The 25,488-nt window shown below is 38.3% G+C and overlaps 1 protein-coding gene across 1 annotated transcript in view; it reads right to left on the bottom strand.

Moving 5' to 3' along the window:
• The window catches only part of LOC149528301 (mediator of RNA polymerase II transcription subunit 9-like), a 206,242-nt gene that overhangs the window by 68,522 nt on the left and 112,232 nt on the right, over positions 1-25,488 (bottom strand). The window contains exon 3 of the mRNA XM_089810587.1: positions 12,428-12,502. Within this exon, the coding sequence (XP_089666713.1) occupies positions 12,428-12,502 (75 nt within the window). The remainder of the gene's footprint in view (positions 1-12,427; positions 12,503-25,488) is intronic.

The raw sequence follows: 25,488 nt of genomic DNA on the forward strand, positions 1-25,488 counted from the left end.
ATTATGAGTATCCTTCTACATTAAGGAGTATGACACTTCTTTGAAGCCAATGATGATTGAGGTTATGAGTATCCTTCTACATTAAGAGGGAGTATGACACTTCTTCAAAGGCAATGTAGAAGCTTAGAAGATTAATACTCAGAGGGAGTCTAGAAATACAAGTGTGTGACTGCATGATTTTGATGGGCCTACTCTTGAGTGCATCATGAGGAAGTATTGACTTATCACTAGAAAATCAGAAGATTGATATCAAACTTAAAGTGAGCGTGACAAGAATCCTTCTGGGAAGAGAGCCTCTAAGGGAGTAACTACTAGACCTGACTTCTCAGGATCATTGTTCAAAGGGAGAATTTTTTGAGGTGCAATATTTTGTGAATGATATCTTCTCTATGAGGAGAAGTTCTAAGTGAAACTTCTTGTAATACATTCTTCTTTGTGAGAGAAAATTAAGGTGAAAACCATTGTACCACCCTCTGACTGGGTTCATGGTGGTTACTATTTCACATATGATATATAATGAAAGGTGACGATCTTTCATTGACATATATAAACAGAAGGTAACCATTATAAGATGACGATCTTATAAATGGTAGACCTGTTATCATGGCAGCCTTCATTAAATTGTTGTCCCAGAGTGCTGAAAATCATGATAACGAATAGACAGAAGGTAACCATTGTCAGGTAGCAATCTTACAAATGGTAGACCTATTATCATTTCCTTGGGCCAGATTTTGCCAAACACCATGATAAAAGAAAACTACGGTTCTTTGGGTCGGATCTTGCCGAACACCATGACATAGCTATAACTATAGACCACACTTAAGGTGGCGTTTTGATGGGGACACAACCCAAGAACAGAATGGATACAACAGAAAAGGGAAATTGTATTAACTGAGAAAATAAGCTAGTACAAATAGTACAGAGAAAATAAACTTCAAAACATGCCCTAAGGGCTTACAATAGCATAAATCTGGAGATAATTTCTCCTTTCAGTACCTCCTCTCAAACTCCACTCCGAACTGCCTTTTACAATGCCATAAATCTCCTTAAATAGACCCCAGAGGGTTAAGGACTAGGAGTACATTCTAGAAAGTGCTAGTAGGCATCCACCGACCAAATAGAAGGTTCCAGAAGCTGCGTTAGAAGTTGGTGCAAATCTAGAAGAATCCAGAAATGGTAACTGAACTTCCAGGAGGCATAACTTTTGAACCATTGCTCCGATTGACGAACCGTTTACATTTTCGGAAAGCTCTCAAAGCGCTCTATAGCCCTATGGACCAGCTTCGCTCGTCCCCCATTTTTTGACCCTTTTCGAGGTCATTTAATGCCCCTAACCTGACTTTGAAGCATTCTTAGGAGGTCTCCAAAACCCGAAAAACTGTAATAACTTTCAAACCATGGGGCCTATTGACTTGATTCTTTTTTTGGAATGCTCTAAATCACGATTACATTCATCTGGCCAACTCACACCTAGTTTACCAAAATGATGGCCCAATTACATGCTCCTATTTTTTCGGGATTTTCAAACATACTGATAGTGGAACTGTGAGAGTTGGAACCTTTATTTGACCCAAATGGGTATCCAAAAATGAAAATACATGAAACAGAAACTAAGTCTAAGTATATTTTTTTGGGTGACACAGGATTGCCCTTATACCTCTGGATGCTCCTACATCAGACACCCAGGGCAGATTGAAAAGTGACCCTGTCACTTTATGAATGGTAGAGGAAATCCCAAATGGGAAACCTCAGCTGCTGAAATCCAAGTTGAGTCCTCGATCGGTCGTCCTTTCCATTTGACCAAATACTCTTCATACTGCCTGTTTCTGGTACTCCTACCCACACGATGATCTAGAATGTCTTCTATCTCCTCCTTCTTAGAAGCAGGAATTGGACATGGCTCTAACACCAGCTCCTCATCTGCACCATCATCATGATACTCTATTAAATCTGCAATGTTGAAAATAGGAGAAATGTGAATACCATCTGGCAGCTCTACTTCATATGCATTTCCTGAGTCATGTTTCTTCAAAATTTTGCAAGGGCCAAATTTCTTCATTTTCAGCTTGTTGTAAGTACCGGCTGGAAATCTTTCTTTTCGTAAGTGCACCATGACTAAATCTCCTACTTGGAATTCCTTATGTCTTCTCCTTTGATCAGCTCTAGCTTTATACTCTTGATTCATCTTGGTAATGTGTGCTTGAACCTCCTCATGTAGATGCTTGATATGTTCAGCAAATTCTTCCGCTTCAACACTTGTCCTCTCCCCTTGCTCTATCTTCCTCAATTCTGGTGCAGTCCGTGGGCTATTCCCATATACAATTTGGAATGGTGATTTTCCAGTACTCCTATTTACAGAATTATTATAAGCAAACTCTGCTTGTGGTAGAATCAAATCCCATCCCTTGGGCTTATCCCCAACTAAACATCTCAGCAAATTGCCCAGACTTCTATTTACCACTTCTGTTTAGCCATCAATTTGTGGGTGATGCGTGGAACTAAATTTCAAGTCTGTTCTCAACTTTTTCCACAATGTCCTCTAGAAATACCCCACAAATTTAGTATCTCTGTCAGAAACTATACTCCTTGGAAGACCATGTAGTCTTACCACCTCTTTGAAAAACAAGTCTGCAATATGGACAGCATCGTGAGTTTTGTGGCATGGAATGAAATGTGTCATTTTGGAGAACCTATCAACCACCACAAATACTGAGTCATTACCCCTTTGTGTCCTTGGCAATCCAAGAACAAAATCCATACTTATGTCCTCCCATGGCCTTGATGGAACAGGCAATGGCTGATATAGGCCAGTATTGTGACTAAACCCCTTGGCAACTTGACAAACCTGGCAACTCTGTACAAACTTCTTCACATCCTATGAAATTTGAGGCCAAAAATAATGTTCTCTAAGAATGGCAATGGTCTTATCTCGACCAAAATGTCCTGCCATCCCTCCACTATGTTTCTCCTTAATCAGATTTTCCCTCATGGAACTCCTTGGAATGCACAATTGACTACCTTTGAACAACATGCCATCCTGAATCAAATAGTCTAACCACTTGCTTCTATCTACAACAACAGGTTCTTTACAAGCTTTCCATGCTTCAGCAAAATCAGGATCCTCGAGGTACAAATTTTTGAGTTCATCAAACCCAACTACTTCAACCTGCATTGTTGTAAGCAACAACTGTCTCCTACTTAATGCATCTGCAACCCTGTTAGATTTTCCACTTTTATGCTTCAACACAAATGTATAGCTCTGCAAGAACTCTACCCACTTCATATGCCTCTGATTCAATTTACCTTGACTATTTAGGTACTGTAATGCCTGATGATCAGTATACAAAACAAATTCCTTTGGCAATAAATAATGCCTCCATTTCTTTAAGGACTGAACTATTGCATAGAACTCTTGATCATAAACAGAATACTTCTTCTTTGCATCATTCAATTTTTCACTAAAATATGCAATAGGCTTACCTTCTTGGCTTAATACAGCCCCAATAGCGCTGCCACTAGCATCACAATCCACCTGGAACACTTTTCTAAAATCTGGAAGTGCCAACACAGGTTGTTCTGTTACCTTCTTCTTCAGCAATTCAAAACTTCTCGCAGCTGTTGCAATCCATTTGAACTCTTTTCTATCCCTTCTTATTGTATCAGTTAGGGGTGCACATATGCCATTGAAATTCTTAATAAACTTCCTGTAAAAACTAACCAGACCATGAAATTATCTTACCTCAGTAGCAGACCTTGGAGTAGGCCATTCCAAGATGGCTTTTACCTTCTCTGGATCCATTTTGAGACCTTTGGGTGATATAACAAACCCCAAATAGACTAATTCCCTTTTTGCAAAGTCACACTTCTTCAGATTAATTAACAGTTTCTCTTCCCTTAGCCTTTCAAGGACACTACGAATATGCAATAAATGTTCTTCCAAAGTCTTGCAGAAAATTAAAATATCATCCAAATAGACAATAACAATTTTTTCCAAGAACTTCTTAAGTACCTCATTCATGAGCCGCATGAAGGTGCTTGGGGCGTTCATCAATCCAAGGGGCATGACTAACCACTCATAAAGACCCTCCTTGGTCTTGAAGGCTGTTTTCCACTCATCCCCTTCTCGAATCCGTATCTGGTGATAACCACTCTTCAGATCTATCTTTGTGAAGTACTGAGCTCCACTCAAGCAATCCATAATATCATCCATCCTTGGCAAAGGGAACCGGTACTTGATGGTGATCCTATTTATAGCTCGAGAATCTGTACACATCCTCCACTCTCCATCCTTCTTTGGTGCGAGTACTGCAGGTACTGCACATGGACTCAAGCTCTCTCGAATCAAGCCCTTCCTCAACAACTCCTGAACCTGTCTATTTAGCTCCTCTGTTTCAGTAGGAGTCATCCTGTGGGCAGCCTTGTTAGGCAAACTAGCTCCTGGAATCAGATCTATCTGATGACTGATTTGCCTTACTGGTGACAATCCATCTGGAACATTATCAGAGATAATATCTCCAAATTCCCCTAGTAAATCTGAAACTTCAAATGGTATTTCACTACTACCTTCTTTATCTTTCCTAGGAATCAAAGCATAGCACATATGCTGATGTTTCATGCCATCTAAAAACTTCCTTTCATCAACAAGACAAATCCTAGCACTGCTACATACCTTTTCACCTTCCTTTTTCATGGGCTTCAATTTATGGCGAACTCCATCCTTTGTCAGAGAGTATGTGTTTGCATGTCCATCATGTACTGCATGTCTATCAAACTGCCATGGTCTACTCAACAATAGATGGCAAACATCCATCGAAATAACATCACAGAGAACTTCATCATGGTAACTCCCAATTTTGAATTTTACTAAACATTGTTCACTTACCAAGACCTTATGATCATCTTTTACCAAAGCAATCCGATAAGGCTGGGGATGTTTCTCCCTCTTAAGCTTCAGCTTAGAGACCATCTCTTCTGATACCAAGTTATCCGTGCTACCACCATCAATGATCACGTCACAACATTTATCCTCACACTTGCATCCGGTACGGAACAAACTCCTCCGTTGTCCTGGTTCAATCTCACCACTTAGTAGGACTCTTTCATTTACCAAGGTCTTTCCTCTTTCTGCATCCTCTGAATGTGATGATTGTGCATCTTCATCTACATGAGCAACCCTAGCTTGGCCCTCAGCTCTCCTATCTGTCCTTCCTTGTCGTTGAGGGCATTCAAAGGCACGATGACCTTCTTCATTGCAATGGAAACTGGTACCACGGAAGCCTCCTCTTCCTTGTCCATGTCCTCTACCTCTTCCTCTCTGATTTCCAAAGTCTTGATCATGGGAGCGGTTGAAACCCTCATTCCTCTGGTTCCTGCTAGTACCCACATCTTCATTTTTCTTTTGGGTTTCATTGCGGCCTCCAGATGATCTACCACTTCCCCTTCCTCCTTGACCGCACCCTCTTTGTCTTCCTTCAAACCTTTTATTCAGCTTCTCTTCAACTCGTAGGGCAAATTGGTATGCCTCTTCAACGCTGGTCATTCTTACCAGACTTAATTCCTCCTGTATGCTAGGTCGCAACCCACTGATATAACGAGCAACCTTCTCCTTATTTGCTTCTGCATGCCCCGCTCTAATCAAGAGTCGGTAAAATTCCTCTGTATATTCTTGGACTGATCTTCCTACTTGCTTTAACCCATGCATCTTCTTAAACAAATCAAGCTCATAGTCCACGGGAATGAACTGCTTCTTCAATTTGTCCACCATGCGATCCCATCTTGTGATCTTCTCCTTTCCTCTTCTGTTTCTTTCCAATTGAACCTCTTGCCACCAGATTTTGGCATGGCCCTTCAGTTTGGCCTTTGCAAACTTAACCCTATCTAGGTCCCTGATATCCTCATACTCAAAGTATTCTTCCAGTTCATTGATCCAATCGATCAACTCATCTGGTTTTAGATTTCCTGAAAAATATACCCACTTCAATTGTGGGTCTTTTCCCAAACTTAGTAATGGCCCTAAAAAGCCTTTCCTCTGCATGATTCAGAACTTCCCCGTCAAATTCCCCTTCTGGTCCCATAACTTCTTCTTCATTGTCATCCTCACTGTCGTCACCAGCGGCAACATTTGCTCCTCTACGGAGCTCCTCTTGCAATGCTTGTACCTGCCTTTGGAGGGCTCTAACCTCCTCAGGATTAATAGCTCTGGCCCTTCCGCCACGCTCTCTTCGTGGAGGCATCTTCTAACTCGAACCCACAACCACACAGTCCTGGTGCAAACTGCCTCACAGTCGACGTTATGTCTACACACTCAGGAAAACCAGCTTTGATACCACTTGATGGTGACACAACCCAAGAACAGAATGGATACAACAGAAAAGGGAAATTGTATTAACTGAGAAAATAAGCTAGTACAAACAGTACAGAGAAAATAAACTTCAAAACATGCCCTAAGGGCTTACAATAGCATAAATCTGGAGATAATTTCTCCTTTCAGTACCTCCTCTCAAACTCCACTCCGAACTGCCTTTTACAATGCCATAAATCTCCTTAAATAGATCTCGAAGGGTTAAGGACTAGGAGTACATTCTAGAAAGTGCTAGTAGGCATCCACTGACCAAATAGAAGGTTCCAAAAGCTGCGTTAGAAATCGGTGCAAATCTAGAAGAATCCAGAAATGGTAACCGAACTTCCGGGAGGCATAACTTTTGAACCGTAGCTCCGATTGACGAACCGTTTACATTTTCGGAAAGCTCTCGAAGTGCTCTATAGCCCTATGGAAAAGCTTCGCTCGTCCCCCATTTTTCGACCCTTTTCGAGGTCATTTAATGCCCCTAACCTGACTTTGAAGCATTCTTAGGAGGTCTCCAAAATTCGAAAAACTGCAATAACTTTCAAACTGTGGGGCCTATTGACTTGATTCTTTTTTTGGAATGCTCTAAATCACGATTACATTCATCTAGCCAATTCACACCTTCTAGTTTACCAAAATGATGGCCCAATTACATGCTCCCATTTTTTCGGGATTTTCAAACATACTGATAGTGGAACTGTGAGAGTTGGAACCTTTATTTGACCCAAATGGGTATCCAAAAATGAAAATACATGAAACAGAAACTAAGTCTAAGTATATTTTTTTGGGTGACACAAGATTGCCCTTATACCTCTGGATGCTCCTGCATCATGTTTTAAAGTTATGAAAATTGCTTCAATTGTTTGTTATGAAAGGTGAGAAATTTAGCCTCATAGTGAATTGAATATCAGACTGAGATGATATCTCTTCATACTCTTGAGAGCATAATGCGTTCTATAAATCCTCCCTAGCTAAGAGGGAGTGTTAAGGTTATATTGTTATAGCTTCTATCGAATTGATTTAAACATGAGATACCTTGTTGATGGTAAATCATCTTTAAGATATATATATATATATATATATATATATATATATATATATATATATATATATATATATATATATATTACTATATATTATTATATAATAATATAAAAATATATTACATATATGGTTATGTTACTATTATATTAATATCTTAACTAGTGATGATTAACTGTCGAGACATGTCTCTTCCTCTCATATTTAATATGCCCTCAAATTGCATTTGGAAAACAATCAATAGAATGGCAATTGTTAGTACATTTGCAAAATTTAATATATATACAAAAATATTATTCAACAGTATTTAATATATATACAAATATCTTTAGTACAATATTATCTGACTAAACCTACACTAACATTAACACTCCCTCTTAGTTAGGGAGGATAAACATATAGATAAATATTACACTATTGGTGATATTTAGAAATCACATCAAGGAAATATTTGATCAGAAGACTTTCATTATATAATATCATATGGGTATTGGCTTATTAGAATATCAACACATGATATTCACCCAATACTATTTTGATATCATATTAGGTAACATGAGTATTGGCCTATTAGAACATCAATCAAATGATATTCACCAAGTACTCTGAGTAATGGCCTATCAAAACATCAACTAAATGATATTTGCCAAGTACTCAATGTTGTAATGGCCTATTAGAATACCAAGGCAAGATATTCACCAAATACCTAACATATATCTATACAAAAAACTTATAGACAGTCAATTTAATGACATCTAACACTTAGTTGTTGATTTACAAGAGAAAGCCTTTCACAATCTACTTCAATATTTATATAAAATATAAATCATGATTTAAGTTATTGTAAGATCATCACCTTCCAATAACTTCTGCAAATACAAGTGATAAATATTTAGAAGTCGTCACTTCCTCATGATGTACACAGGGAGTAGGATCATACACATATCACATCAAAAGTTTACATGAAGTCACCATGGATACTATCATGTGGTGATTCATGGCATCCACCATAAACCATATCAAAGAATAAGGTTTTCACCTCAAACTTATCTCTCATAGACAATAATGTATTAGAAGGGATTTCACTTGAAACTTCTCCTCCACAAAGAAACCCCAATTTTTTGACCTCCTCATCAAGGTTATTTCTAATTAAGTGTCAAACTCCCTCTAAATATGATATGATCAAGATTCTCAAAATCCAACTAAGAAATATCCTCTATCTACTCCTCTTTGTCCATGGTTCCCTCTAATGAAATGTGAGGCTCCCTCTTGATATAGAAAAATACTCATAATCTCAATCATCAAAGACATTCTCTTTGAGAGCTTCACTTTATCTGGCATGATCTTCAAATGATTAATGAATCCTAGATTCAAAACCACTTTGGAACTACTGTCGTAAGATTAATTCATGCACAATATTTGCTAGCATGCCTAATTTATCAATCTTCTTTTCCTGCAAGAACACCCTTGAAGACAAAGGAAAGGATCAACGCAAATATCTCTTTATAAATTGTATAGAAATACAAGAAGATAAATGTAATACTCAAAGATAATGAATACTTATCTGTGTATCCTTATTTCAAGTTGCTCCAATGGGGGTCCATATGCAACAAATTAAAAAACATCTTGATATAAGTATTTGTCAAACATTGGGAATGGAACATTGGTTATTATTCACCATCACAATGTAAAATTTTCCAATCTTTGAACAATTCTGCATTACACCAATGTGGCAAATTTCTTTTTGTTCTCCTTTTCTTCTTTGAGATGTTCTAATTGGAAGAAGATGGGTGGAGTGAACATAACTTCACTCACCCTCTACCAACAGATCTTTTGATGTATGAAAGTACTAACACTTTCTCTTGAGGGAATGCAACATACATTTCTCTCGCACAAAATATTGACTATAGGTAATCAATTAACAACAAAGTAGTTCTCTTATAGATTAGCTCTTGCCTCCAATCACACTCTCATCAATATTCATTGTATAAAGAATAATTCTAGCCAATACTATGATAGAATGGGTCTGCAGAATAATAAACAGATACCCATATAATTATTTTTTTCTTCTATGATTTGCAATATTGTCTGTAGACTAAATCTCATGGTAATGTAAGTCAATACTCTCATTGCATATATCATGGTGATAATATAATGCATCTGAAATATTTTTCTAGCACAACTGAAAACTCAACTCAATAATATTTATACCACAAGAATGGTCGCTAAACACTAGCTCCAGTCAATAAAATACTTTGTAACAATTTTGTTTAAGAATAATTATCTTCTTGCTTGAATCAATGAATTCAGATCTCTGAACAATTCTTTTTGAAATATATGTCTGACATAGGTAGCATCTTCAATTCAAACAAAGCAATAAAAAAGTCATCCCAATTTACATAATTGTGAGTAACATTGTTGGGTTTGTGATACATAAATTGTGGCGGTGATTATTTATTGACATGGGAACTCTGGTATTGTACTTGATCAAGCTATAATAATAGTGCACAACTACACCATTCAGATTGAGTTCGCATACTTTGATAAGACGATGCAGACTGTATTGAAGATTCAAAGGCCTCACATAAAGACAATGAACAGGCTAAATATATTGCTATCTTCACTTGCATCAAAGACTCGCGCCTTCATTGATGGTTTTTTTTTTCAATAACTTCTGACATTCCCAGACCTTGACTACTGAATCATTCAATCAACAAATCTGTAGAATAAAACTGGTTTGAAATCTCCAATAGTTTACTCGAGAATCCTATGCACAATGATTTTGGAATATTTTACTATTCAGAACAACACCTATCTTCAGCATCCTCTGTCACTGGTTCATACTACCTTTTTAGTCTTGGTAAACGCCTTGCTGCTTTCATTAAATACATTGGGTGCTGAAGTTATATATGACACTAATTTCAAAGAGGGAATTTCTAGGACTTTCGCCCATCCCTGTCAGAGATTTGCTCAACCCTCTTCACAACAGGTCGAATTAGGTTAGCTTCAATGATTTGAAAACCATGCCACCTACTCAAAGGATGCATCTTCACATCAACATCTTTGCTGAGATGTAAGAAGAATCCATGAAAGCCCTGACACATCTCATATTTTTCTCTGGAAACAAACAATCGCTACTGTTTTTACTTTCAAAAAGCCAATCTAATCTTTCCTTAAACATCTTGGTGCCTAACATGCAGTCATCTATCATCATTTATACTAACAATCTCACAGTTTAAGTTGGTTGCTATAGTTTGAAGAATTAATTTATGAGTTCGTAGAAGATAGCCACTAGAAATGAATTAATAGAATTTTTACTCCCATAAACTTCAAATTCTTCAGTAGCGTGAATGCTTAAATTGCACACCTGAAAATTATTTAGGTCAATGGAAATTATTGATTCCTTGTCCAGTGAGATATTCGCCAAATCAAGAAGAGATGCATTGATACAAGAGAATTACATTATGGAGCTTATTAAATTGCCCTTCAGAAGCCTATAAATTTATCGCTCCATATTAATCCTTTGTCTCCTGACACATTTCTACCAGTGGTCCTCATTTGCAACTACAAGTGCTCAGCCAATATTAATTTCACAGGAAAACACAGTGGAGTAAGTACACGTTAGCTCTACAACATTATCACGATCTTACTTACATAATTCTGATCGACACTTTTGTTATTTGTGAAATCTCACTGCTTTGATATAATATTCATCTAAGAACAAAAACAAGTATTTAGATTTCTAGTGGTTCGAACTTGCTCTAATACCATGCTAATAGTCTCAGGATTTAGATATGTTGTAACTTGTAATAGCACTTGTAGATTTTTATGTGTATTTCAAGTTACCTTCTCAAAGCATTAGTATATGATTTTAAGAGGCATGTCTCGGTAGAGACATGTCTCTTTGACTCTCATTAGTTATCAATAACATTTTGCTTATTGTCATAATTAAGAATAAGATAATAACTTATATATATATCAAATATCTAATATATGTATAAATTAAATTAAGTATATATCTCATATATATACATAGTATTTAATATATATGTACAAATATCTTCACTACAATATTATCCAACTGAAACCACACTAATGTTAACAATTAGAAGTTTTGCACCCCTATTCTCTTAGCAGTCAGATTCGTTAGAAGCATGTCAAAGAAACAGTCAACAGTTTTGATAGCTGAAAGGGAATCGCTCACTCAATACCTTTAGACCCTGCATATCTATAACATTGTGGCATGTGGTCCACAGTCTTCAATAACACTGTCAATACTGTACTGCCAAATCACTTCTTATCGGTGAAAGAAGAGCTAATCTATCTATTTTTAGTAGGTATGCCTAGATCTTAATTTTGATATAACTACCAAATATGGTGATAATGCATACAAGTGCAGAAATCTGACCACGATTAATAGGCAGATTATCTTTATCTTAATTGTAAACATCCCCACAAGCCAGCATCTAATTCCTTGAGTTGGCCATAGGAACTGGAAAAAGATAACTAAAAATGTACTTTAAGGAAGGAATAACATTAACTCAGTTTCTTCATAGGCTGGATGTAGTTTGCATCTTGAATATCAAGACCTAATGAACAATTAGATGCTTCAAAAAAATAGAATTCATGGATTAAGTAAACAATTTATAAAAATATTAAAAATTAAATTAACATTTCCACTTGTACTCCTACTACAGTAAATGACATCTCTTCTTTGCCTATTAATTTTACAAAATGATTAGATTCGATATCTTTTAGAAACTGAATTTTTTTTAGGGAAGCGGTTATAACTTATTTCTATCGATATCTTTTAGAAACTGAAATTTTTTTAGGGAAGCGGTTATAACTTATTTCTATCTGATAGTAGATTCAATATTTGCTCCTATTCTTTTTGGAAATAAATAAATAAAAGTTGCAAATATATATATGGTACATTAAATGACAAAAACTATGTGTATAGTGCCAGAGAAAATAAACTGCATTTTCCCCTTCCTTATTTGAACCACATAAGAATCCAGTTCATAGGGCCAAAACTCAAACCGTAGCATCATTGGATCCTGCTACAGAATTTAGCAATTGTTGACATTTCTCAAGCTGCATTGTCAACTCATTTACCTGTCATTTGCAATTAAAGAAAGCATATTAAGATTTAGAAAGCAACAATTCAATTGAATTAAAACAAATATAACTGCAAATAAAATCGACAAGAGAAGCATTCATAAGTCCCAATGATGCCTTCATAAAAACATGCTAATTTTGTAGTGAGAAATACTCTATGAAGCACCATTACCTACCATCTAAGAAAATAATCCTTTCCAATAATAACAATGCAAAGCCCCATTCAAAATAGGATGTTTACCATTGAAAAAAATTAAATATTATAGAATGCAGATGTAAGTGTATTGTTCATTTTGTATTAATGAGGATATCATGGTCTATATAATGAAGAGGATAAAGTAGATGAACAAATTTGCTGATTATCGAAAGAGATTCACATTTCATTTGCTGGTAGGTATCGTACATTGATCATGTAAACTTTTGGCAGTGATGGTCTCATTTGCTATAAATGGAACATTACAAGACGTACCGCAAAGTTCTAGAAAGATATGGAAAAATAGGATAATTGTTCAATGATTATAGAAGATTCGAAAGAAAGGAACAAGATATATTTGATGTCAAACACAGAAGGAGCTTCTGATGGTGGTCCAATATCCAATCTAGATGTTGTTTTGTTTCCTCCTCTGTTAAATGCCACAGACTACAGGGTCTCAAGGGTAGTTTTCATATAAATCTGTTTAACCCTCAGAATGGATGTCGGGCATCTTCTCAGCATGGCAACAAGGCATGATGATTTTTCCAGAGGTAAGATCAGTGCTTTGTGGTCCGGAAAGGTGATTGGATGATCATGTAAATAGTGTATTAATTGTTTGGTTGTGTCAAAAATTGATCATACTAAGGTGTGTACAAATTTGGATACTTTGAATAAAAGTGTAGTAGACTATAAAAGATCTTTTGATAAGTTAGAGAATAGGATGAATTTGTGTGTTGTGATGATTTCACACCATCGCCCCATTACAAATGGGGATCCCCTCTTTTTACTCTCTTTGATAGGTTTAGGTGCTGGAGTAGGCAACAGTTAAAAGCCTCTTGAAATTCAAGTATTAAATATTTGAGAAATAGCAAAAAAATTAGCTGAATGTGAGAGCGAGATGAGGTGTTAGTCGTGATGGGCAAGGAAGAGAAGCAACATTCAAGGCATCAATGAAAACCAGACTTAGTGTAGTCCAATGAGACATGGTAGTATTTTGATCATGAGGATTTTCTATTTGTGTTAATATAAAGAATTGGCAGCGATTAACAAATGGATATAAAACACTTTTGTGAGAAAGCTATGTTGAATGGAAAAAGATCTTGCCTAAGTTGGAGTAAATTTCCACCATGTGCTTCAACTTCGTCGAAGTTCATGGTGATTTACACTGCACACCACATGCACTTGCTTAAATCCATGTCGCTTTCCATGGTTCTATATTATCTATTTTCTTATTGGTGTTACATCCCAATTTTTGACCTAGCCTGGAATATAGCCGTTGAGGTTTGCATGAAGTCAGTTGACAGTTTAATTTGATATGATCTAGCGAAATAGTAAGATAGTTGGTCATTATGATTTCAAGTGAAGATGACATGTTAGTTGATCGTTAATCGCGAATTCATGGAATTAGGATGAAAGGTTAACTATTATGATTATTTATGATTATATAATTTATAATTTAATTACAGAGAAATTCCTTGCAGGGAGCATGCCGAAGGGGTGGAAGCATTGTCAAAAAAGAATTAGGCAGGGCATCGCCATCACTGGGCAGACAGATAGAGGACCTAGCGACTTGGAACAGAATAAATCTGTGGAATCGCATGAGTTATTTTAATAAATAGTTTAATTAAAATAATTGAGTTATTTAATAAATAATTTAATTTAAATTATTAAATTATTTATAAAACGTACCTTATAAGATTTTAATCTATCTTTTGTTATGTTGTTTTAATAATTATTTATAAACGTACAAAATGATTAAGCACCATTATAATTTAATAATTAATTTAGTGATGATGCTTATTAGATTTTTAATAATTAAAATAACTTTTAAAATCTTTTATCTTCTTTCTTTCTTTCCGTCTCCTTTCTTTTCATTTGATTTGTTTAAAGAATCCAAATATAATCTTGTAACCGATGGAAGTTGTATAGACAAGCTCACGTCTATATTATAAGAAATTCAAACGTAACTTGGCACTTTGTTCTTTGTCTTGGCGTTCATTATTACTTTCAGCCTGCAAACCATATTTTCGTTTTTGAACCTTCAACAAAGCATATAGAATCAGTCACAGAGGAAGCAGCAAGTAAATAAGGAGCTTATGGCTGGAATATTGCTGCCGGTTGGAGAGTTCTCTCAAGAACCCGAGTCACATTCAATACAGAATAAAGTCACGTAAGATAGCTTTAGAATTCCATGAAAGATACGTTTTACCTCATTTTCTTTCTTGATTTAAAATTTGCAGTCATCCCTATAGGAAGACGTGCAGGATTTCTCATATGTCTTGGCAATTACTTTGTTCTTTGTATCATCATACTGTACATGTAACCCATCGTGTTTCATTTCTAGTTGTCTTTTCAAATTCAGTTGTCTTTTCATTTCCACATTGTCTTTGTTTCTTGCTGTGACATAAGACCAGAAAGAGGATGTCCATATTAAATTCTATCAAATCATTATAACCTGTTGAAGATCAGTTGATCACCTTAGCCTTATTTTTCTATTAAAATCAGTTAGCTGGAAGTGACATCCGAATAGGCAATCTCTCTGAAATTATCTTAAAGAGGGGTTAATTTCTTTGATAGCATTTACTATGTAATTTGGAAATAATGTTTGAAAAAAGAGATGAGTTCATAAAATAGAGTAACAAGGAATTTCACCAGGCTGAGAACCAGAATAAGGTGAATAAGGTACAATACAAATCAATAAAGGTTAATTGTTCAGGCACCAAGGAGTCACCGGCCTGATGGCCTGATTATGGTGAGGAGGCGTAGATGGACCTGTTAAAAAGAAATACAGGAATGTTGACATTTTGAGATCTCTTAAGAACATAATCATAGAATATGAAATTATAGTTGTATGTAATCTTCTTGAGTAAATGAAAGAGCCGTCTGATCAGAGAATCCTGAATACCTGGGACTCGCCCGGCTGTGAAGCCAAGATAATGGGTTATGAGGTAAGAAAAAGGAATTCTCAATAGTATGAATCAGTATCAATTTTTGGCAATTCAATATTTATCATTTAATGAGTTAATTAATAGCTCATGCATATTCCTGTTATGGTGATCTCCTGATGCCAAATCATAGCGTAATATATATCATGATGCCCAATGGTTGGTAAGATGTTTCCGTCAATTCCAGGTAGGGAGAGCCTTGCTCATTGGAGATCGTGTGGGGATTTGTTGTGGTCTGAGGTTGGGTGGTTAAGCCCCTGACAATGTTTTCACCTCACTCAAGATGTCGGATATGAGACAGATAGAGATAAGATATGCATTCAATTGTTTATCAAAAAATAGGTTATCATTTCTATTTATGAGGTAAGATTGAATTGAGTTATAATCATTGTTATCATTATTATACACATGGATAAATTTATGATTTGTTTATATGAATATCGAATATAAGTATTTATCTAATCTTGAGAAACTGTCACAGTTAAGCAATTCAGAGGAAAAGGAATCTGAAGCCCTAAATTAAATCCGTCATCGCAGAATCCCTAAATTGAATCCATGGTAGCGGAAGCCCTAAGTCGTGAAGCGGTATCAGAAGCCCTAAATGAATCGATAGTAATTGATGCTCGAATTGTTACAGTGGTTTGTGATGCCCTAAATTTTAATTATAGTAGTAATTAATTGTAATTATCATTTGAATTTAAGATAGCGGTTTGTAGATGATAGTCATCATATGAAATTGTTATAGTGTATTTGTGGAATAACTCGAGTGGTTGCAGAAGCATCCCTAGTTTGATTCGAACTCAATTTTCTGAGGTATGTGGTTTTAAATTTCTGTAGTAATTTAATTTAATGATACTTCAAGTATTTAGTTAAGAAATATTGTTTAACTGATTTTAACGGTAAATCTTATTCACATGAACATGAATGATATAACTGTCTTCCCATGAAACAAAATAGTAACTGTAATCCTTGAGTATGTTGAATGATAAATTAGACCCGGGAAATCTGGTTGTTACAATTGGCCCATGAAAGCAATGAAATTTTTTATTTGGCCCACGAGGTGGTATTTGATTGTAATTGGGAAAGCAATGAATGCTTACAGCAATTAGGTGGATTTGGGCAATGTTTGCATAATCTTGGTCCTTGATCTTAAGTCAATCTTTGCCCTTCATTGTAACTGAATAATTATAATAGGCCAAGGTCTTCTCATTTGTAATTCATTAAAGATGAGATCAGAATCAGATTAGATTAGCTAAGAGAGAGACTTGGAGAATATGTTGCCATAGTGCTATCAAAGTAATTGCTAATTCATTGTTGGTCTTCATGGAGGATTATTTGTTTTGATTTGGAGTGTTATGTGGTTTCTACGCCTCCTCGCTTAGAGTAGGATTTCTTTTCATGTTGGTGAGAAAGTTTTGAGTTGAATGAAAGATATTTTAAATTCATCTTTGGTGAGCTTGCTTAGACTAAACCACTAACTGATTGTTGATAGTAAGTACGCCTTGCATGGTCGAATGGCATATTTATGATTTTATTGATTTTTGTTTGCACGTTGATATGCATATATGGATGATATCAATGGAATGGTGATAGTTTGAACATCTTACATTTACCTTAGGAGATCGCATCAGCTCGGTTAATGTTGATAGCTAAACTAAGTCTAGTAGAGTCACAAAGACGTCCATAGTTTCACAAAGACGTCCATAGTTTCTTACATTCTAGGAGTAGAATACCTTTCTAAAACCTTATCTCTTTGTAGTTTGTTTGGTTGGAAGTGGTTGAAGTAATTGATACCCATCAATAGAAGTGTAGACCCTTTGTGATAGCCAGCATATCACATTATTAAAACTGAGTGGAAGTTCACAATTGTAAGGAACCTTGGGGGTGTCTCATTTGATCACACAATCTTTACATTGTTTATGTTTACCGCATAGGTTAATTAAGAATTGCACACAGATAATGAACACGAACACGAACAGCAGAACTCTTCTTATTATTATTCACATATGCCAAAACATTACATTATGCTTGAATGATATGATCTGATGAATACAATGCTTCCCAAAGGGGTTATAAATAGTTTCCGAATAATTTTCCCGAAGGAGTCCGTCGGCCACATACAACATGTCGCTACATAACAAAAACCTTTCTGAAGGGACCCGTCGGCTACATAACAAGAATCTTTCTGAAGGGACCCGTCGGCTGATACACAATTTCCTTTCCGACGGGACCCATCGGCTGATACACAATTTCCTTCCCGAAGGGACCCGTCGGCTGATACACAATTTCTACTGACGACATCATCCCCCCCAAAAAGAAAAATCGTCTCCTGACGACTATTACAAAATCTCTGAGACAAATCAACAACCAAAATACATTGACTGACTAACTGGTCTTCAACACTATCACCTTAGCCAATCTGACATCTGACCCTGATAGCCACCTGTGTCGCTTTCTGCCTTCCAATTCCGAGTATACTAAACCAAGTGTCGTTGTATTGGCTTCAACTGGATGATTAGCTCCTCCCGAGCTCTCTACGCATCCACCAAGACAGCCTCACGGCCAACACCTACTCTCAGTGCCTCTAGTACACAGACACTATGCCTGCAGCAGCTTCAAGTCTTCTCAACTGGTCAAACTCCCACGACTGATATCCGCAACACCTGGGGGTCCAGAGGGCAATGCCACACAAAACCCATAGAAAACTGCATGGAACACACCATTTCTATCATTTTCTACCGATTCTACACTCTTTCTGGCAATCGTTGATGCTTCCCCTTCCCTTTGGTATCCTTCGTTACTCATTCTGAGCACGCTTGATTTATCGACATTTTTTATTTTTATTTTTATTTTTTTTAGAAAACCTCCTACCACCCTCTGCCATGTTACGCCAATTCCTTATGCAATAACCTAGAATGCCATTCAAAATCTAAATGCAATAACTGGTAGAAGCCATACGCCATATTTATCATTTATGCAAAACCCGTATACCATATTATACTGAAAATTCGTACATTGGCTGCTTCAGAAAATCCATACGGTGACCATATTGGAAAATCTGTACGATGACTTTTTTTTTTGAAAGCCGCAATGAGACTCCGAATTTCGTACAACAAATAACATATTATGAGAAAATCTGTACGGCAAGCTTTTTAACAAAGCCATACGGTAACTCAACCTCCAAAATTCGTACGGTGACTGGCTCCCGAAATCCGTACAATGACTGGCTTCCAAATCCATGCGCAGCCTTGTAAAAAAATTCCAAATCCGTACGGTGACTGCATAAAACCCGTACATAGCCTGCCTGCTAAACACCATACGGCAGCTTTTTAAAACCCGTACACTGCATCTTCATTAGAAAATCCATACGCTGAGCAATTACAAGCCGTACAATGACTTTAGAAAAGCCGTACGATTACCTAAGACATCCGTACGGTGACTTTTCACACCTTTTTTTTTTTTTTTTTTTGGTTCTCACTTTTCTTTTCTTTTCTTTTCTTTTTTTCTTTTGTTTTAGTTTTTTCAATAGCAAAGTTAATTTTCCCTTCGCCCGTCGGCATCATCGGTCTGCAACAACAAAGGGGTCGCCCGAAGGCCATTCTCTAATGCAAAAGTCTTCCGGCGATGGTATACTTTCAACTTCGAGCCATTCACCCCCTGAGGCACTTCCTGTCCATCCAAAGTCCATAATTCTATTACTCCATTGTCCCCTACTTCCCGGATCTGATACGGCCTAACCCACTTAACTTTGAACTTGCCTGGTTTGATCTCATTTCGGTCGTCGTACTTCAACACCCACTATCCGAGTTGAAACCTGCTACGCCTGTTCTGTGTCATCTCCATATCGTCCAGTTTGTTCCCAAAGCTCTATACCATGGACTCCGTCAGCTGCCCCTTTTGGTTGTGAATAACACGTCCACTCTGTACTGCTGAAACTTTTATTAAACCCTTCCGCTTTGTTTCCTGTGCGGACCGTATGATGTGTCTTCCTTGCTGTTGGCACCTTTCTACTATATCTGTGGTTCGACGTAATACTTTCTTCTTGCGCGGTCGTATAGTGGAATCTCTCCTCCTTTCGAGTTCGTACTGTATGTTCTTTCCTTCAACTTCAGTCATACCCGTCTTTCCTTCTTTGGCTTGTCTGGATTACTTTGGACATTCATTTCCTCCTTCGGCTTCTCCATGTTCCTTCAAACATTCATTTCCTCCGTCGGCTTCTCTGTGTTCCTTCGGACATTCATTTTCTCCTTCGGCTTTTCTGTGTTCCTTCGGACATTCATTTCCTCCTTCGCCTTCTCTGTGTTCCTTTGGGCATTCATTTCCTTCTTCTTTCTTACCTTCTTCGATCATTAGCATATTACAACTTGGAAAGCGCTCGTAATCCTCTATCTGCCAGTGGTAAAGACCATTTATTGAATCCAGATCGTCATCTCCTTCCAATCGTAACACTCCAACCTGATCGGGTTCCATACTCTGCCTCCTCTCATCATCTTCTCCTTCGGAATCCAACGATAGAGCTTCTTCTCCAACCATCTAAGTGTGTAGATCGATGACATACTTCCAGCCTTTGCTTTCAAGTGATAAAGTATTTTTCTTCCAATCGTGTTTTGCCTTGGCTTGTATCAGCCACCCCTAGCCCAAAATGGCATCATATCCTCTCCGCTTCAGTGGGATCACGACAAAGTCCAACAGGAACGATTGTGTTCCAATCGTCACTGGTTGTATTGTGAGTACTCCCAATGGCTTGATTCTATGTTGATCGGCTGTTAACAACTGAAAGGTAGGTGGCCACAACTTTGGCTGTCCCAACTTTTTCCAGTTATCCTCTGGCAGCACATTGACACCAAACCCTCCGTCCACAATCGTGTCTGTTAGCACAGTCCCGAGAATGCCCATTTCAACAACCGTCGGATAGCGTCCGAATGAAAGAGCTAACAACATCGGATCTTCTACACTTGCGCCACTTTCCTTCTCCTTTTTGTCCGCTACACTTGCTCCACTTTCCTGCTTCCTTCCATGTTCTCCTGGTAGTTGAGCAGTGGGAACGATGTTTGTGAGTGCCAATCGGAGCTAAGGCATAGTGAGCAACAGATCACTTATCCTGACGGGTATCTGGGCTTGCAATATTTGCCGTACAATGTTCTGTTCTGCGCAGTTCCGTACGGAGGTACTCGGCGTGTCCTTCAGGTGTACCGTTTCTGCCTGTGTTGCTTTTTAGATCTCTGCCCGTGCTTCCTCCAGTCTCTTCTTTTCTTCCGCTGGGTCGGGGTACACTTTGCTTGCTTCCAAGTGATTGCCAGAACTTCTTCCTCATCTATCCCAACAGTAATCAAGTTTACTCCGGACTTCGGGCACCTAGCATCTTCATGATCACCAGGTCCACACCATCTACATAACAACTTCGGTGTGTTCGCCGTGGTACAGTCTCAGGCGAAGTGACCCCACAGATTGCATGCAAGGCAGTGAACTATCGGCCAACCATTTGCATCATACTGAATTCGACTCCTTTTGCCATTATTGTTGTTGCCGATATTGTTGTTGTTTTGACCGTGTCGGTTGTTTCTATATCCACCCGATGTGGTACCTTCCGTACTGGTGTTCCCATTCCCTCTTGACGGGGATGCCTCCTGTGTCAAGAACACTTGTTGCGGTGTTCTTGTTTTCAAATTGAAAGGGCATTCCTTTACCGAGTGTCCCAGAATCTAGCAAATCTCACAAAATTGATCTTACGGGCAGGATTCCTTCGTATGGTCTTCTTTCTTGCACTCCGTGCACCATAGGTCGTTGCCTTTAGTCTCCTTATTCATGTTCTTGAACTCCATCATCTGAATCATGTACTTCTAGAGAGCACGGACTTTCTTGCTGCTGCCTTCATCGTCACTGCTATCTTCTCCTGAAGGCTCGTCGTCATCTGAATCCGATGAGTTGGTCTTCTTCTTCTTCTTTGTCTTCTGGTCACTTTCGAGGTTCATTGCCCAATTGTATGCTTCAATGTATGTCAATGGTGGCACGATCTTCATCTTTTTCCGCAGCTTCGAGTGAAGACCTTCAATGAACCATCTTTTCTAGAGCCCATCTACCGGTTTATTCTCCATTTTACTGATTAAGTCCTTCAACCTCCTGGCGAAGACCCGTACTGTTTCATTCTTCTTTTGTTTGGTATTGAATATCTCCGCTACAATTTCATTATCGTCGTGCAGAAGTTGAAATTCTGTGATGAACTCCTTAATGTTATCCCAACTATTTAACTTTTGTGGATCAGTATCAGTAAACCAATCAATCGCAACACCCCGTAGGGTAGCGAGAAATTGTCGAATTCATTCATTTGTATCTGTTATGCCATTTGCCCTCCAGATGATTTCACATGTTTTACAATGTCGAATGGGATCAGCTGCTTCATCACCATCAAATTTAGGCAACTTTGCCTTCAAACCTGCCATTATCACTGTATGTTGGGGGTTTTGTTGTGTACCTGTGCTGTTTTGCACTCCCGCGCTATTTTGAGCACATGCACTGTTCTGAGCTCCTGCGTTGTTCTGCACTCCCGCGCTGTTTCCAACACCCGCGCTATTCTGAGCTCCTGCGCTGTTCTGCACACCTGTTCTACACACCCACACTATTTCCAACACCCGCGCTATTCTGGACACCCACGCTGTTTTGCACACCTACGCTATTCTTCTATACCCGCGCTATTTTCGACTTCCGCACTGTTTTCGACTTCCGCGTTGTTTGGTGAAGAAGAGGTTTCGTCAACCGTAGCTGTCTGTTCCGGAAGTATATCTCGGACGAAGAGGTCACTCCACGCTCATGCTCCTTCGGCACTTCAAGCCATGCGAGTCGATCTCCTTCCGTCAGGATTCTCTTCCCGTGGCGTATGCAGGTTCAGAATCTCCTCCCTCGCTTCTTCCACCAAAACAAGCCGCTGTCGAGTCTCCTTCAACAATCCTTCCGCACTCTTGTTTCCATCGGCAATTTCTGAAATCTCCTTCGACGCTCTGTCTGCTGAGCCAAAATTAAATTTTCCTGCACAATGCGTATGTCATCCTTTTCCTTCAACTTATTCTTATTCTTGTTCAACTGATTCAGCATTTAATTCATATTCGCCTGCCTACATACCAGGTCCATCAAGCAATGATGCCAAATGTTTACCGCATACGTTAATTAAGAATTGCACACAGATAATGAACACGAACACGAAAAGCATAACTCTTCTTATTATTATTCACATATGCCAGAACATTACATTATGCTTGAATGATATGATCTGATGAATACAATGCTTCCCGAAGGGGTTATAAATACTTTCCGAATAACTTTCCCGAAGGAGTCCGCCGGCCACATGCAACATGTCACTACATAACAAAAACCTTTCCGAAGGGACCCGTCGGCTACATAACAAGAATCTTTCAGAAGGGACCCATCAGCTGATACACAATTTCCTTTCCAAAGGGACCCATCGGCTGATACACAATTTCCTTCCCGAAGGGACCCGTCGGCTGATACACAATTTCTACTAACAACAGTTTAGCATATGAGTACCCTTATTCAAGAGAGAGTTGGAAATTTGGTAGTTCATTCTAGGATACTAGTATTCGATTTTGCATGTTGTAGTGGAATAAACTTACATCAACACCGTGGAACTGGCTTAAGAATATAGTTTTATATGTTGATTTTTGTTACATAGAAGAGGTAAAGTCTAAAATTGTTTAGGCAATTGTGTTGTCTTATATGAGCATTATTGAAACTCTACAATATACTGATGCTGCATAGTTTGAAGGTGTGGCAGATTTGTCCATTGCTACTAGTGAAGAAAAGATAAGGGCAAAAGTTTGAAAAAGATGTATGCTAATGTTTTGTTCTCTAGTAATCATGCGAAGAGTGTCGGATGTGTCTGGAGAGCCACTTTACTTTGGTGATTGTTCCAAGTAATAGTGAAGAGGATGATCAAGAAAATGTTGATGTTCACACTGCTGATGTTAGTGAGGAGCATGCCACTTCTATCTCATTTGCTGAAGATAATCTGTCAGTTGAAAAGTTTCCTACTATGCTTAGTAAGGCTACTGAAGATGAGTCCCATCATATGATCAAGACATTTTAATTCTCCGGGAGAGGCCTAAGGTTTTTGCTCCTCCTTCTAGCTAAGTGTGTCAGAGTGGTGCATTTGTCTAGGGAATGCTTTCTAACTTACTCTTATTCTGTACTGATGCTAGTAGATGTTATCAGAGTTGTGCAGTGGTATTTTGTTGGCCTTTGTCCTTGATGGGAAAAGGGGGAGAAAGATAAGAAAAATGTTTATTTCTTCAAGATTGTTTTGATTGTTTCAACTTTCAGTAAGGGGGAGCTGATAATAATTAATATCCTAGTAAAAAAATTTGGGTAGTTGTTGTAATGCCCCCAGATTATGACTATCTGAATTTTACCCTAAATCACAAATTATGTCAAACAATCAAGGTTGAAGAGATACCTTTTTCTCTAGTTGAAGCCTTGTAACACATTTAAGGTTTAATATTTATAATCATAACTCATAGTTGAACTTCTTCAACAACAAATATGATCAAGTCATTAGTTTGCTAAAATTAATATTAAGGCAACCCCGCTAAAGAAGTGTTAAGTTGGGTCGGCTTGATAAGGTGCCCCACAAACCTGCTACCCTAAGCCCAAGAGTGGATACATAATCCCCCTTGACCTCATGTGGCCCTTGGCATACATATGAGGTAGGGCCTATCGTTGCTCTCCTTCATCTTACCATTCCTAGCTTGCTTCTATTGACTGAACACCCATTCATTATGGTAAGGACTATTGTTTACCATACGGGTAAATTAGATCAACGCATACAGACAATGGAAACACGAACAGTAGAACTCCGTATATTATTCGCATATGCCAAAACATTACATTCTGCTTATGATGATTGATTATTACAATGATCTCCCGAAGGGGGTATAAATACTATCCGAGGAACCTTCCCAAAGGAGTTCGTTGGCTACATACAATATGTCCGCTACAAGCTATTTACCGACGTCGGCTACAAAGTACAAAATCTTCGACGACAACCAAGTCGGTTGACATCATCCCCCCCAAAAAGAAAAGTCGTCTCCTAACGACTAACAAAATAGGAGACAACTCACATACAACAAAACAAAAGAAATACTAGAGAGGAGGTGGTGCCCCAGAAGAGTGTTGTTGGCGACGAAACTCATACACCTGATCTGTCCGGATGCGTAGATCCTTCTGAATCTGTGAATTAACCTCTACGGCCTCCTTCAGAAGAAGTGCAACATCCATAGCCTATGTCCTAGCTAACTGTAACTCGTGCTCAACCGCATCCTTATCCCGTACAACCGCTTCCTTATCCCTCAACAAAGCTGCCCGCTCAACTACCCATGCTGCCTGCTGGCTGGTCAAGTCCACCGCTAACTTCTCTCAAACCTCCCTCTCAATTGCCAAAGATCTCTCAACTACAATCTTGTCCGCTGCCCTGTCTGCCTCCGCGCAACTGCGAGCATAATAAACCTCCTTATACAGGCCCACAATCTAATGCACCAACTTCTCCAGCGGAGTGTCACGAGGCCCCAACTCTGGCTCGGTGGCCCAATCTACCAACACCTCTGGTGTCTCAACCGCTGGCCAACCCCTCTCCTCAAAACATGAACGGAACCGCTGCAAACAAATCCCCCTGATGTAAGCTCGAACCAAATGCCACTCTCTCCGCCAAGTCATAGCTTACAATGCCACATTGTGTCCCTTCTGAATCGCAGCCTTCATAGTCTTGCGATAGTCCCTGCACCTGTCCTCATTCGACCCATAATCCTCCTTTGCAAAACCCTCCATCGTTCATTCCGCAT

The sequence above is a fragment of the Cupressus sempervirens genome, chromosome 11, assembly GCF_028749045.1.
Source record: "Cupressus sempervirens isolate cs-2001-9-10 chromosome 11, ASM2874904v1, whole genome shotgun sequence".
Lineage (NCBI taxonomy): Eukaryota > Viridiplantae > Streptophyta > Pinopsida > Cupressales > Cupressaceae > Cupressus > Cupressus sempervirens.